This window comes from Cheilinus undulatus, linkage group 19 (genome assembly GCF_018320785.1).
Source record: "Cheilinus undulatus linkage group 19, ASM1832078v1, whole genome shotgun sequence".
Classification (NCBI taxonomy): domain Eukaryota; kingdom Metazoa; phylum Chordata; class Actinopteri; order Labriformes; family Labridae; genus Cheilinus; species Cheilinus undulatus.
The window spans coordinates 15,724,186-15,739,178 of record NC_054883.1 but is presented as its reverse complement, the minus strand read 5'-3'; the positions used below and the strand labels follow the sequence as shown (position 1 = coordinate 15,739,178).

General features: G+C 39.7%; 1 protein-coding gene across 1 annotated transcript; it reads right to left on the bottom strand.

Moving 5' to 3' along the window:
* Positions 1-11,880, bottom strand: si:dkey-12l12.1. Its single transcript, XM_041814535.1, has 6 exons — positions 11,598-11,880; positions 8,025-8,063; positions 3,999-4,109; positions 2,282-2,398; positions 529-609; positions 1-444 (listed from the first exon to the last, which is right to left on the bottom strand). Exons 1-6 carry the CDS (start codon positions 11,718-11,720, stop codon positions 394-396), a joined length of 522 nt encoding a protein of 173 aa, XP_041670469.1. The 5' UTR covers positions 11,721-11,880; the 3' UTR covers positions 1-393.
* Between the last annotated feature and the right edge of the window lie 3,113 nt (positions 11,881-14,993).

The window sequence follows — 14,993 nt, the reverse complement described above, 5'->3', positions numbered from 1 at the left end:
TGTTTCCACTAAACTTTTATTGAAATCTGATACAACACAAGAAATATTTCTGCAAAAATATACTCCCAATCTTCATAAGGAATCTGTGATTAAATAGGTTACAACAAACTGGAAAACTAAAATAATAAAATGGGATTTTTTTTATTTTTATATCATGCAGGAATATATTAGAAACTTAAAATAGTACAATAAAGAATCCCTAAGTATCCACTAGCTCTGTAGAGTAAGCTAGTGTGCAGTTGAAACAGCATTGATGGACATTAACTTTAAACTTGATCAACATTGAAGTTCTTATGCTATTTGTCAGATTTTCACTCTTTAGCTGTGAACGTGTTTTTATCAGAACTTTAGACTAATTTGTCCACATCCTCACGGTTTGCCAGCAATCATCATCTAGATGATTCTTTTGGGTCTGTCATTCTGTCCGTCAGCCTGTGGATTTCCCTAAAAGCAAAGATCACACCATGTAAATATTTAGCAAAGTTCAGCAAGTACACTAATACACATGAAATATACTTCATGACTCACCAGGACAGAGAAAGCCCCAGAACGACCCGAGTTTCTATTCTTCGGTGGATCAAGCTTCACCTGTCTCTTTGCTCGAGTCACCTGAGAGCAAAATAAATAAAAACATAAATAAATAAAAACAGAAATGTTGATGTAGGGCAGTTTCTCCAACCTGATGTCAAAAAGCTATTTTAACAAACAGATTAGACTGTGTAAACCAAACTAATAAAGCCAATCAAACCAAATAAAGTGGCCTTAACCATGCTATTATATACAGCCCATTAACTACATATAAAGATGGGTGATGTGTCTCCACTGCCACCACAAAAAAACAGCCAAAATATCCCTGCAAAAATATAAATTTGTACACCGATGAAGTCATAGTATGCACAGTAGTAACTGGCCACAGTTTTAACGTCCTGCACCTCTACTGACCAAAACAAACATTTAGCCTAGCGTAACAAGGCAAAAATGCCTCAAATCAGAAGGAGACACTCCCATGTTAACATTTATGACACCTCCTTTAAAGCACTCTAGGGCCTTCATTTGTCAACAGAACTGTCAATCATTGAGGCTAAGTGCAGTTTGAGAGGAATAATTTACTTTTAGAATTTTTTGCAAATTAATCAAAATGAAAAAAACAGAAATAACAAATTTAAATACGTAATCAGACCCTTTGCAAAAACACTTGAAATTTAGCTCAGGTTCCTCCCATTTCTCTGGATCTTCGCTGAGATGTTTCTACACCTCGACTGAAGCCCACCTGTGGTAAATTAAATTGGTTGGACATGATTTGGAAAGGCCACACCTCTCTATAGAAAGCCTCACAGCTGACAATGATACCAGAGCAAAAACCAAGCCATGAGGTCAAAGGAACTGCCTGCAGAGCTCAGAGACTGGATTGTTGCAAGTCACAGATCTGAGGACGGCTGCAAAAAATTCTTCTGCTCTGAAGATTTTGCAAATGCACAGTGGTCTCCAGGATTCTCAAATAGAAGAAGTTTGGCACAACCAGGACTCTTCCAAGAACGGTCGCTTAGCTAAACTGAGCAGTCAGGGGGGCTATAATAAGAGAGGTGTGGCTAGACAGAAGCCTCTACTCAGTGCAAAACACATGAAAGCCCACTTGGAGTTTACAAAAACAATCTGATCCCTTTGCAGATCTCTACTGTGAGACACCAACTCTGTCTGGACCGAAGTACATTCCAAAACATTCAAAATAAAATGTAAAACCTTCTGTTAGGGTTAGGTAAGGGTAAGGGTAAGCATACTAAAACTTAAATGTCAAAAACCTGACCTATAAAATCTAATTCAAATGTTTGAAAAACTCAACTAAACAGTCTGCTTACAGGAAAGAGCTTTTCCCCCATGAACAAACTAAGGCTTTAGCTAAAGCTAAAGAAGCTGTGCTTACTACAGTACATAAGCTATGTAGATAACATGCTATATTAGCTTTATCTACATTTGCTAAAGCTAACATAGCTACATTGGCTTATCTAGTCAGTTTACTATGTAGCTAGCATAGCGAGGAGGAGGGGGTCTGAGATCTGCTGCCTGCAGCCAGACCCCTCTCTTAAATTTTGACCCATATCCAATCTCTTAACATGGATAGGAAACATATGCTCTATACTGCAACCAGTCAGTAGAGGGAGCTCTGGATGTTTTGGCTTCACTTTTGAGCAGCTGTCTTGTTGTCCATCTTCTTATTTAGTTTTTGATCTGACCTGTTTGCAGCAGCTGTTTAATCAGCTCAGAGGTTGGCATAGAGACTCACCTGTAGAGGGTTGGCTTTCTTGTCGTTGCTAAGAAGGGAGTAGGAGCCAACACGGGATTTACGTTTGTTCTTTTTCTTTGTGGCAGCTTGAGCCAAGTGTCGCCTGGACCTATCAGCCTGTGAGACAAGACCAAGGAATTAGTGCATTCTTTGGTACCCACAGTGCTCATACAGTCATGGATGAAAGTATTGACACCCCTGGAATTTTTCCAGGAAACACACCATTTCTCCCAGAAATTGTTGCAATTACAAATGTTTTTGGTATACACGTGTTTATTTCATTCATGTGCATTGGAACAACGCAAAAGGCAGAAGAAAACAGTCAAAATTGACATAATTTTACACAAAACTCAAAAAATGGGCCAGACAAAGTTGTTGGCACCCTCAACTTAATATTTGGTTGCACATCATTGGGAAAAAACTAACTGAAACCAATCGCCTCCTATAACCATCAACAATCTCCTTACACCTCTCAACTGGAATGTTGAACCACTCTTCTTTTGCAAACTGCTCCAGGTCTCTCAGATTTGAAGAGGGCCTTCTTGCAACAGCAATTTTGAGATCTCTCCAGGGGTGTTCGATGGGATTTAGATCTGGACTCATTGCTGGCCACTTCAGAACTCTCCAGAAATGGTCTCCAACCATTTCTTGGTACTTTTTGATGTATGTTTCAGGTTACTGACCTGCTGGAACATCAATGACCTCTGACACAGACCCAGCTTTCTGACACTAGGCCCTACATTATGGCCCAAAACCTTTTGATAGTCTCCAGATTTCATGATTCCTTGCCCACAGTCAAGGCACCCAGTGCCAGAGGCAGCAAAACAACCCAAAAACATCTTTGAACCTTCACCATGTTTGACTGTAGCTACTGTGTTCTTTTCTTTGTAGGCGTTGCATGCGTTGCATTCTTTTGTCAGTTTTTCTCTTCCGTCCACGTCCAGGGAGATTAGCCACAGTTCCATGTTATAAACTTCTTGATTATATTACGCACAGTGGACAAAGGAATTTCAAGATCTCTGGAGATGGTCTTGTAACCTTGAGATCGTTCATATTTTTTCCACAATTTTGCTTCTTAAGTCCTCAGACAATTCTCAGCTCTTCTTTCTCTTCTCCATGCTTGGTGTGACACACACAGGCACACAACATAAAGGTTGAGTCAACTTTTACACATTCTAACTGGCTTCAGGTGGGATTTCTAGATTGCCAGCACCTGTTACTAACCATAGGTGAGTTTAAATGAGCATCACATGTTTGAAATAAAAATGATTTACCCACAGTTTTAAAAGGGTGCCTATAATTTTGTCTGGCCCATTTTTTGAGTTTTGTGTAAAATTATGTCAATTTTGGCTTTTTTCTTCTGCTTTTTGTGATGTTCCAATGCACATAAATGAAATAAACATGTATATACCAAAAACACGTGTAATTGCAACATTATCTGGGAGAAATGGTGTATTCCAGGGGTGCCAATAATTTCGTCCATGACTGTATTTGTTCTGCGTTTATTCATGTAATGTAGTATTCTCTGCTCTTTATTTGTGCTTTTTACAAATACAGCCAGCAAATAATGAGGTTCCTGTTGATCATATCTGTTTTTCAGCACATCTTGATGATTCAGTATGACTAGAACTTTTCTGGATTGTGAAACAGTCACCACCTCCCCCACATGTGGCTTTGGCTCACTCTGACTCCACTGTGACTAACCAGATTGGTTTACCTGGATAAGAGTGTTGGGGAAACCTTTGACAGAGACGGCCCCGGGCTGGCTGGAGTGGCTCAGGTGGGTGGGCCCCCTCCGCTCCAGCTGTCTCTTATGTCTGAACAAAACCTGCAAAGATTGAGACAGTCACAACCACATCTACACGCACAGAGGGAAACAAAAGCTCCTGCACGTCTCCCTGCTTCCAGTCTTATGTGAGAAGAGTGTTCTAGCTTTACTCTGTTCTGCACTTTTTCCCCTGTCACTACTTTTCTCCTCACATTCAGTCTCTTTACCTTACTGGCTGTCAAACTCCAAATTAAGGAAGGAAGCTGCACATTATTAATGTTAGCATCCCTGCCATTTCCAGTATCCCTCATTGATCTGCACATAAACCCAGCACTGCTATTGATCCACTCCTTTTCCTAATAAATGGACTGTCATTTTGAAAAACAACAGGTTTCTGTTTGCCAATTAGAACTTTGTGGTAAATTTATGATGTTACCGCAGGGCCTCGACTTCAATCAATGACCTCTTTTCACTCCCAAGTTACGTAAGAGTGGAAATAAAAACACTTCTTCCAGTACGGAATAATGACTTCCTGCTCTTTCTCTCTTTCCGCTCTGTTGAAAACAAACACGAATTCATTAGCTACAAAATATTTCCCTTGCAATCATTTGCCATGCAAGTTAAAGGGCTTATGGTGATTGCTGTCGACCTGTATTTAGATGAATGTTTTACTTGTCATTATGGATGGAGCTTAGTGAAGTATTTACACATTCACTGTGGCAACAGCTGCGTAGTTTTGAGTTAAAGGATAATTGCAAAGTGCATGTTAATGCAGGGATGCCAACACTGATGGTGTTTGTAAAGAGCCTAAAGCTCCATTAAGGAGTTTCTGACTTGTCCTAAAGCGTAGAAAAGCCTTGATGCTTCATACATTTGTTTAGTTTTTCATTAAAATCTCAAAATATGCTCATCAGTAGGCTACTGTAAACTGTAAAACTAGCATTTGCTAACATTAGCCCCTCCAGTGTTTCTGTTGCAAATGAGACAGTACTTTATGATGTTGTTTGACATTTCCTAAAGTGATTGGCAAGTCTGACTTTTCAAGCTTTATAATTTATAAGCTTTATTTCCGTGTGAAAAATGTGCACTGTCAGGAACATGCCTTTGTGGGATGAGCAGCAGAGCTGAGTATGGGAGTTGTGCCCATGAAAAATTTGCAAAATCTTTTTGGCCAATGACAATCAGGTGTCTGATCAACATCATTGGAAACAATCTCAATGGAGTGAGATATCGAGATGAGATTCTGCACTCACCCTCACAGAGCAGGGTTTACCAGAGACTACCTCCAGAATTTGGGAATGGAGAGGATGGAATGTCCTGACTTCAAACCCACTGAACACTGGTGGGATCAGCCTGGGTGTGGCCAGAGTGACCAACACAACCACTGGCTGACTGATGACAAATGCTGGTTGAAGAATGGGATGCCATCCCACCAAGTGTGTGACCAGGCTGGTGACCAGCATGAGGAGGAGGAGCCAGGCTGTTGGGGCTGTGCATGGTTCTTCCACATGCTATTGCCAATATGTCTTGTTTCTTCAGACTTCAATCATCCAATCCACCAAACAAGAGTCAATGGCAGAAGAAGCTGTTTGGCATTGGCAGAGAAGATTAAACACATTTTTCATGGGTGCAGCCCACATACTCAGCTCTGCTGCTCATCCCACAAATGCATGTTCCTTACAAATGTGGCTCCATTGAAAAGAAAATTAAACAGGCTTTCCAATGGTATAAGATTTATTGCCTGGAAGCATTGTTATAACAAAGAAATAATACCAGACACAGATGTCCTCACTTTCTGTGCTAGGTTTAGTAAAACTGCAGGTTATAACAATGGAGATTGTAGTAACAGTTGTTCACAGTATCATTGCCTGTGTTTACATGGACTTTATTATATTGGTTATGAGGCATATCCTGTTTTTTTATCATATTCAGGACACTGTGTTTACACGGGCACAGAGAAACCTGGTCATTTCATAACCCTGCATACAAGAGAAATACAAGAGAACTAAGTATCCCGGTTTCTAATCATTGAATCATATCTGCTCATGCTCTATGATATTAATTTTACAGCATAAACCATGGCATTATTTTAAATCTGAGAAAATAACAACCACTGTGCATTATTTTGGGCTGAACACTATTAAATGCCAACATCACGTTTAAGATATTGTTTTCACCTCATTCCAACAATGTTCCAATTCTTATGGATATGAGGCAATTATAAATATTATCACTCTGTAAGAAATTTCAGCCAAGACACCAAGAAATAGCTCAGCGCCAGCTTTAGAATAAAAGCATTATGTTGGTACGTGGGTAGCTCAGGCTTTTATTTTGAAAGCCTTTCAGGCATGGGATGTTACCACAGACTTAGAAGGATGCTGACCGACCGCCATTTATCCAACTCCATATCACAGAGCTCTGAACCCTCCATAACTTGTAGTGTGAGCGGTCAATCTCTGTTTCCTGAATAAACTATGGTCACATATCATCAATGGCTAAAAGATCAAACAGTTCAATTCACCGTTTATCTAAATATGAGCGTGTTTAGACACAAAACTGCTGCCAGGTCACTCTGATCAGCTGATCTGCTGCAGACACAGCAGCCAGGTCAACTGTTACTCCCTGGGCGGAAACGGACCAGCCGTTCTGCTGCCATTCATTCAACATATTTCTAAAGTTGAATGAACAGTTTTATCAAAGTCACACCTGCATAGGCGGTCTACAGCTGTCAGAAGATGGGATACTGTGTATACATGGCACAGTATCCCTTTTTTCTTTTGGAATTCTCCAGGTAGTAACACCCAGTTTCTCAAAAACAGGGTACTGGAACATCCTGGTTTCTGACACCGTATGCATGCACAAACAGATCTGGGATACTCAAGTCCATGTTAACACAGTCAGTGTAGCCAAAGTTACTTATTTTGTTTCAAAATAAAAGCAGGTCTGTTCCTAAGCAGGAAGTCAGTAACCCTTGGTTTAAGACAGTTAAATCAAACAAAAACCGTTTTAAAAGAAAAATAGAGGGAGTCATTTCTATTAGCTACAGAAATTCTGAGATTAGTCACAATTAGAAATTGCACTGTTTGACAGCCCTAGTCTCTTCTAAATCTATAACTCAATCAAACATCTCCTAGTCTTTCCACCTTTACAACAGCTTTTTCCATAGCATTTTAGAGACTTTTCCTGATTTTGCTTTGCATGAACGTCATAGTAGTACTGTTTAAACAGTGGTTATCAATTGGTCTACCGTCAGGACCCACCACCATGTCCTTAAAGGCAAATCGCGACCAAAAGTTTGTATGTTTGTATTCATATCTAAATGCTTTTAATGGAAAAATATTGCAGTATGAATGAGAAGTAGAACAAAAGGTAATGAAACAAAAGGGCTGAGACATATCCTTTAAAATAAAAGCACATCACAGGTTTTTTTTACTTTTTTAAATTTTACCAGCCACACTTTGGTGACCCACCTAAAATGGTTTCACGACCCACCTTTGGGTCCTGACCTACCAGTTGAGAATCAATGCTTTTAAAGGTCAGCAAAGAGGTAAGAGGAGCTGATCTTTCCACATGGGGGCACCAAAATCAAAAACAAAATCAGAAGTTTCTTACAGGATCTTTAAGGAAGTTTGATAGTTCCTCTCAACATTTTTAAACAGCTTCAGTGCAATAACAATCACCAGATTATGATCATTATTTTAAATAGTATAGTTTTCCCAGGTTTTTTAAAATGCATGATAAATTGTGTATTTTAGCTATTTGGGTTGTTTGCATTGATTAACAAAATGTGTTTTGTGCTTGTTTCTTGTGTATCTTTTCAGTATATTCACGTTCCCAGATAGTAGCCCTGCCATGGCAGTTCAAGGAGCATGCACAAGACTTCTTCAGAATTAAACTGCTGTGAACAGCCCCCAAAACACAGAGCACCTATAGGATTTCGACTGAGCAGGATGAAAGGTAAGTAGTGGTCCATACCTGTCCCTCAGTTAAGGATAGCTGCTTCTGATCATCATACTGTGGAGAAGAAAAGAAGACAGTTGATTATTAACACATTCTTTTATATTTGGAGTGAATTAAAATTCATATAAAAATATATTTATCCTCCAGATGCAGCACAGTTCAACATTTTGTTCTCACACATTAGCATCTGTGTGACCCAGACAGTCACATTGTCCTGTCTTACAAATTGTTCCCATTCATGTACCAGCTTTACAAAACAAATAACTTTTCAGCACTCTAGCCGTCAACACTGGCACAGTCTCTGGTGGAAGCTACAGCTGGAGAGTGCGGTTTTTGTGCAAGTTTAATTAAACTTAGCTGTATGCATTGTGTGTTTGCATGGGGGATGTGTTTGTGTGTGCATGGGATATTAAGAAAAAAAATAGCCTCCTTGAAAACCTGCCACAATCCATCTGGCCTTCGGCTGTTGTGCACACAATGTGTCACTAAGTGCCATAAATTACTCCTTTAATGAATTCCGTGCCATTATAAACACAAGTGACCTTGGTGGGAAAATTTAGAACACAAGTAAACTAAACCAAATGAAGCCTCTTTAAAGATGCTGCATCGGGTATTAGTTAGCGGTGGCCACATTAGAAGCTTCAAATTGTGCATGCTGTAATTACAATACAAATAGCTGCTGCAGAAGAGCACATATGTGGCATAAAGTCCCCCATGAAAGTCTTTCATGTGTGGGTGAAAATCCTAGTCTGAGCTCCTGCAGATGTCCAATCCGTTGTCCAGATGAGGGTGATTACTTTGGACACAACACGAGAACCGTCCGCAGAAAAATGCTAACCACGGGTTTAAAGTCTAACGGCCGGCTGCCACATGAAAAGCCAAAAAAAGGAGCTGAAAGATTTTGTTCCACAGAGGGGTATATTTTGAGTGTGGTGGCAGCATGGCTGTAAAAACCATCACAATGAGACTTTGTTTCTGCTAGAAAAATAAATGATATGTCTCCACAGGTCAGGGTTAGACTGTACACGTCTCCAGACAGCCTGAAACGTACTTGACCACTATTATCGTCATAACAGAGGCTTTTCCCAAGAGTCAGAGTGGAGTCACATTCCTGCAGTGTTGCTGGCTTCCTCTGACCCACGCTACAGGAGGAACATTGACCAACACTGTCTAAACCAAATGACTGTATTATTTTAGTCATTTTAAAGCTAAACTTAACGCTCCTGTGAGGAGCTTTTAGCTGATTATGTAACAAACTGAGCTTCATGAGATGCCAGTATGCAAGGCTGCATAAGTGGGGATAAAGAGGAGAGCTTTCTGGGGCCTAGCTAAGTGGGGAGCAGCCCACGGAGGACAGCAAAATCAATGTAAAGTAAAGCTGTGTTAACCATATTATAAATCTAATGTGAATAATAATAACCCCTCTTATCAAAAAAACAGAAAAATGAATTCGATCTATTTATGCTGTTTTTACAATTTAAACCCCTTTTCTGAAAACAGAATTACCTTTCTTGCGGCTAATGTTAGCATTGTGGACGGGCACACTGACTAAACCATTTAAAAAGTAATTTCATAGCTAAGGCATGATTTACACAAGCATCAGGGGAACAGAGAATAAAGTAAAAGGAACTGAAATAAATTTAAGGGAAATATAATGAAATAATTGAATAAAAGAAATAAGGCAAAATGGGTTGAAAGGGCAAAATTTGGAAGAAAAATTTGTGAAAAGTGGTTACAGAGATGCAAAAATAGTGTAAAAGCGGCAAAAATGGGGCAACAATAGGATTAGAGCTGCAAAAATTGGTTAAGAAAGGAAAAAGGGGCAGACAATATAAAAAGTGGTTAAAAGTGGCAAAAATTGAGAGTTAAAAAGGGTACAAAGTAGCAGAGTGTCAGAAAAAATGGTGAAAGTGGTTACAGGGAGGCAAACTGGGTTTAAAGTGGCCAAACTGGGCCAAAAATAGGTTTAAAACTGCAAGAATTAGTTGAGAAAGTGGAAAAGTGGCAAAACAACTTGAAAAGCGGTTAAATAGTGGAAAAAAATTGTCTAAGAGAGTCAAAAATGTTTTAAAAGTGGCAAAAAGTGTCAGGAAAAAAATGGTGAATGTGGTTAAAGAGATGCAAACTTGGTTAAAAGTGGACACACTGGGCCAAAAATAGGAGGAAAACTGTGGAAATTGGTTCAGAAAGGAAAAAAGCGGTACACAAGGTTAAAAGTGGTTTAAAAGATGCAAAAATATGTTGAAAGTGGCAAAAATTGTGTAAGAGAGTCAAAAAAGTAGCAAAAAGTGTCCAAAAAAAGATGAAAGTGGTTACAGAGAGGCATACTGGATTAAGAGTGGCCAACTTGGACCAAAAACAGGATTAAAACTGCAAAAAAAATGGTTAAAAAAAAGGCAAACAAGGTGAAAAGCTTTTAAAAAGTGGCAAAAAATGTCTGAGAGTCAAAAAATGAATTAAAAATAGCAAAAATTGACAGAAAAAATTGTGAAAAGCGGTTAAAAATTGGCAGAAATTGACTAAGACAGTCAAAAATAGGTTAAAAATAGCATAAAGTGTCAGAATAAATGGTGAAAAGTGGGTACAGTGGGGCACAAATTGGTTTAAATTGGCCATATTGGATTAAAATAGAAAGAAAACTGCAAATATTGCTTGAGAAAGGGAAAAAAGGGGCAAAAAATGGGAAAAAAATGGCACAAATAAGTTACTTGAACATCAGAACCCAATAATAGTTTTACACACTTTTCAACTCCAAAATGAGGGAACTGTTAGCCAGGACACACACCGCTGCCACACATCCAACACACATGCATTGATATCATCAATAAATCACAGCTGAGGAGGGCCCATCCTCTGGGCTTATCAGGGGCCCAGCCAATTCTGTGTGCAAGACTGTGTATATGACCTACGAAAGCACATCACAAAGAAGACTGGCCATAGTTATTTTACATGTCTGGTTTGCTGTAGCAGGATAGGTGTTAAAGAGATGAGCTGTATGAAGCTTGAGCACCTTTTGTTTACATCTTTAACTTTAAAGATTGACAAGTGATAAATTTCACTGTACAAAAATCAGAAAATGAAGGACATGGAGTAGGTTGATGAGGAGTGGGAGGGGATGTTGAAAAATACTGACAATCTGACATATTTGACCTTGATTACATCCATTTAATTCAAACAACCAGAGGATAGGCTATGTAAAAAGAGCTTTATAGGCTTGGTCAGAAATGTCCAAAGCTTCACGACAACTTTATTTTATTTCCTCTTATTTCAAAGAATAAAATACTTTTCGTCTTAAAATTGAAACAGCATTGACTTAAAATAAAACTATGATATAACACAGAGTGTTTGACTGAAGCTTGAGAAGCTGCTGATAGCTGAGGATTTCTGCCACTTTCATCTGACAGAAGTGCTACTTATCACTTCTGTAGTGTAGTTTCTATCCAGAAAACAACATTTAAAAAGTCTTAAACAGACGTCACTCACCCTTGAAGTGTCACATCAGCACTGATGATAACTGACACATAATAAACACCTTGGTCAACGCTGTCAAGCCCTAACTATCACGTCCATTAGAAGCACGTCTCTTACCTGTCCGTCTGCGGTCTGTCCGCTGACACACGGCTCTCCTTGTGTTGATCCTGAGCATTCGAGGGCGTGTGACAGCAGGCTCGCCTGCAGGCTCAGCACGCACAGCCAGATAGTAAACCCCATGATCCAGGCAGGAACTCGAGTGTTCCCAGCCCCTGTCAGCTCTCCGCTTTATACTCTCGGCTCTGCTAATGGGGACCAGATGCAGGGGAACGGGAGGCCATGCCAGCTTCACGCAGACAAACAGCCCACCACAAGCCTGCTCTCTGCGCCAGCCAGTGGCCTGCGGTCCTGCAGAAACATGTCAGACATGTAGAGGGGCCTCCCCTTTAAAGACGCCCCCCCCTCCACCCACCCAAAGAGGAGTATAAAGGACATTTTCCACTTATGCCTGCACTGTAGCTCCAGCCAAAGTGAGTGTGTGTTGAGGTGTAAGACAGAGGGGAAACTTGCTCGTCAACCTCTCTACATAACATATGAAAAATTGGTGGTTTGGTTCTTGTTATGTCTTGAAGAAATGCTGGATTACGTAGCGATTTGTCTCCTTTACTGGTGCTTTCAAAAGTGTGTACATACAGAGGCTGTTTATACATATCCAAACACTTCAGAAAGCCTTTTAGAATCACTGTAATTACTCTTCTCAGTGGAGTATAGAGCAGCTTTCAACGCAGCCAATCCATCTTTTAGTCTGGAGACTTGAGCCGAATAAGTAGTGACAAAGGAGATGAAATCCTGACTGTCAGATGTGGGTTAAAAACACATGATGAGTCTATTATGATAGAAGGGAAACCAAAGAACCATGCAGTATGTTTTATATTATCTAAGGGGGGTTATGCACCTCTGCAGGAGCTTATATAGTCTGTAAAACAGCCTCCTGATGGGTGAGTTATACATGAATAGGCACCCTGTCTCAAGGTGTATTACAGGATGGAAAGAGTGAGCTGGGGCGGGAGAAGCCAGTCTTCCAGCCTCAGGCTCCTGGTCACAGAGGAGAAGTTTCCCGCCAGGATTGAAACGAACACCGCTGTGAAAATTGCAGAATTAAAAGCTGAGTTTCATTTCCGGTCCAAGACGACAAAGTAGCCTATATGTTTTTCCTGCCCTGAAGCATTTCAGTATGATTGTTCAAACGTTAGTTAAAGCTCTGGGAAATTTCTCAGTGAGTCAAAGTTTGAGAGCAGATGATGAAAGATTCATCTTCAGTCTCGCCACTTTTCTGTGAGATTTGATCAGCTTTGTTTTGGGAACTACTGAGGTTCAACAAGACCACCGGCCAGACGGCTAAAACCCAACAATGTGAATTAAGGGAGGAGATATTTATCTAAGAAACAAAGCAGGGTGGAGGGACCTCAAAACAGCCAGTGTTGCTTTATTTGGATGCTGGTGTAAAAGGGAAGAAAGTCTACGAACGGACAGACGTGTTCATCATTTTATCAGACAAGCCAAACTTTCCACTCACTGTTCATCCCACTAAGATTTACAGTCTGAGCTTTAGGCCACATTTACTCTGAAACAATCCACTGAAAACTAACGGCTCACAGAAGTCACCTCTGGGACTGTGCCTCACTTTTAGGGTCACTAGAGATGCAAAAATCCAGGGACGACTTCAATACCAATATTTAAATAAACAATGTAGTAGATGGCCATCACCAATAGGCCAACCAATGTGTTTCTTATTTAGTCTTTTGGTATAAGACCCCGGCATGCCAACTTTTTTCCTCATGTTGGACCAGAGTTTGTCCAGTCTTCAATTATGTAATAAATCTGTTCTCTGAATCAGCTGTTAGATGTGCAGGATTTGGTCCTAGGGGACAGGCCTGCACAAGCTGGACCCCTGAACAACCAGAGAATGGCCCTCCTAGTTGGGATTCACTGTTGATCTCAGCAGGGCTGAAAAGTGTTTCAAGCTATGCTTTGGTTCTGATGTTCAAATTACTTTCTTGTGCTACTTTTTAACCACTTTTCATCACTGGCCCATTTATTCTCCACATAAATCCAATTTCTGCCACGTTTAACCCATTTTTTCCACTTTTAAGCGGCTTTTCACCATTTTCCAACCGTTTTAACACTTTTGTACCTTTCTTAAACCATTTCAGCTGACTGTTTCCAATTTTTTGCCTCTTGAACCAAATTCTGCCACTCTGTTACCACTTTTTCCTATATGTTTCAAGATTTGACCCAATTTTTTGCCACTTTTTATCTATTTTTGCAGTTCTTCAAACTCTATATTTTACTTCTTAAGCCACCTTTTTTTCATTGTTTTCACTCATAACTCATTTTTTGCCCATTTTAAGCTGCTTTTCACCTTTTTCTGCACATTTTAACCCTTTCCTGCCTTTCTTAAACCAGTTTAGCTGCTTGTATTCCATTTTTGGATCAGTTTTTTTCACATTTGACCCATTTTTCTGCCTCAGGAACCAATTTTTGCCACTTGTTGCCAGTTTTCTTTTGCCACTTTTAACCTATTTCTGCAATTTTCAACTCTTTACTCTTTACTACTTAAGCTGCTTGCCACTTTTAAACCACTTTTTACAATTTCCTCCACTTTTAGTCGTTTTCTGCCTTTCTTAAACAATTTTTGCTGCTGGTTTCCCATTCTTGCCTTTTTAACCATTTTTTCTGCCACTTGCTGCCAGTTTCTGGCACTTTTAAACTATTTTTGCTAATTCAACCCCTTTTCCCATTTTTAGCTGCCCATTTTTGCCACTTTTAAGCTGCTTATCCCTTTTTTCTTTTCATTTTAACCCTTTTCTGCCTTTCTTCACACATTTTGCTGATTGTATCCTTTTTTTGCCTCTTTGAATCCTTTTTTGCCACTTTGTTATCACTTTCACCACTTCTCCCATTTTTTTGCCTGTTTTTACCATTTTTTGCCACTGAAGCCTATTTCTGCTATTTTCCAACTCTTTTTCGCTACTTTAGCCACCCATTTTTCAACCTTTTACCACTTTTAACCCATTTTGCCCATTTTTGCCCCTTCCACCCTCTTTGAACAATTTTTAAATTATTTTTCACCATAAAGTTATTTCAGTTCTTATCCTGATGTCTGAGCACATCACAGATTAGCTATGAAGTCTGACATTACTTTCCAAATGTTTAAGCCAATTCTTCCATCCAGACTGTTAACATGACCAAAACAAGGTAATTCTGTTTTAAGAGCCCCCCCCCCCCCCCCCAATGAATATGCATTTGTGTTAAGCCTGTATGCAACATGTTTTATATCTGCATTTTTTCCCGTGTCTGTTTATTGATTGAAAGTGTTTGAATATGCATTCATGCTGTGCCTGTTTGTGTTTGTGCTGTGGTTATTTGCAATCATCGTTTCTCTTAATGCAAAGCTTTTAAAATATGCATAAGAGCTCTCGGCCGCTCTATTTCTGCAGACACTTTGATAAC

Coding starts and splice junctions, on each gene's coding strand:
- si:dkey-12l12.1 (XM_041814535.1), bottom strand. CDS start 11,720: ATGGGGTTTACTATCTGGCTGTGCGTGCTGAGCCTGCAGGCGAGCCTG. Junction 610..2,281: donor AGAAAGCCAACCCTCTACAG/GTGAGTCTCTAT, acceptor TTTTGCTCTCAG/GTGACTCGAGCAAAGAGACA. Junction 445..528: donor CTGGGGCTTTCTCTGTCCTG/GTGAGTCATGAA, acceptor CTTTGCTTTTAG/GGAAATCCACAGGCTGACGG.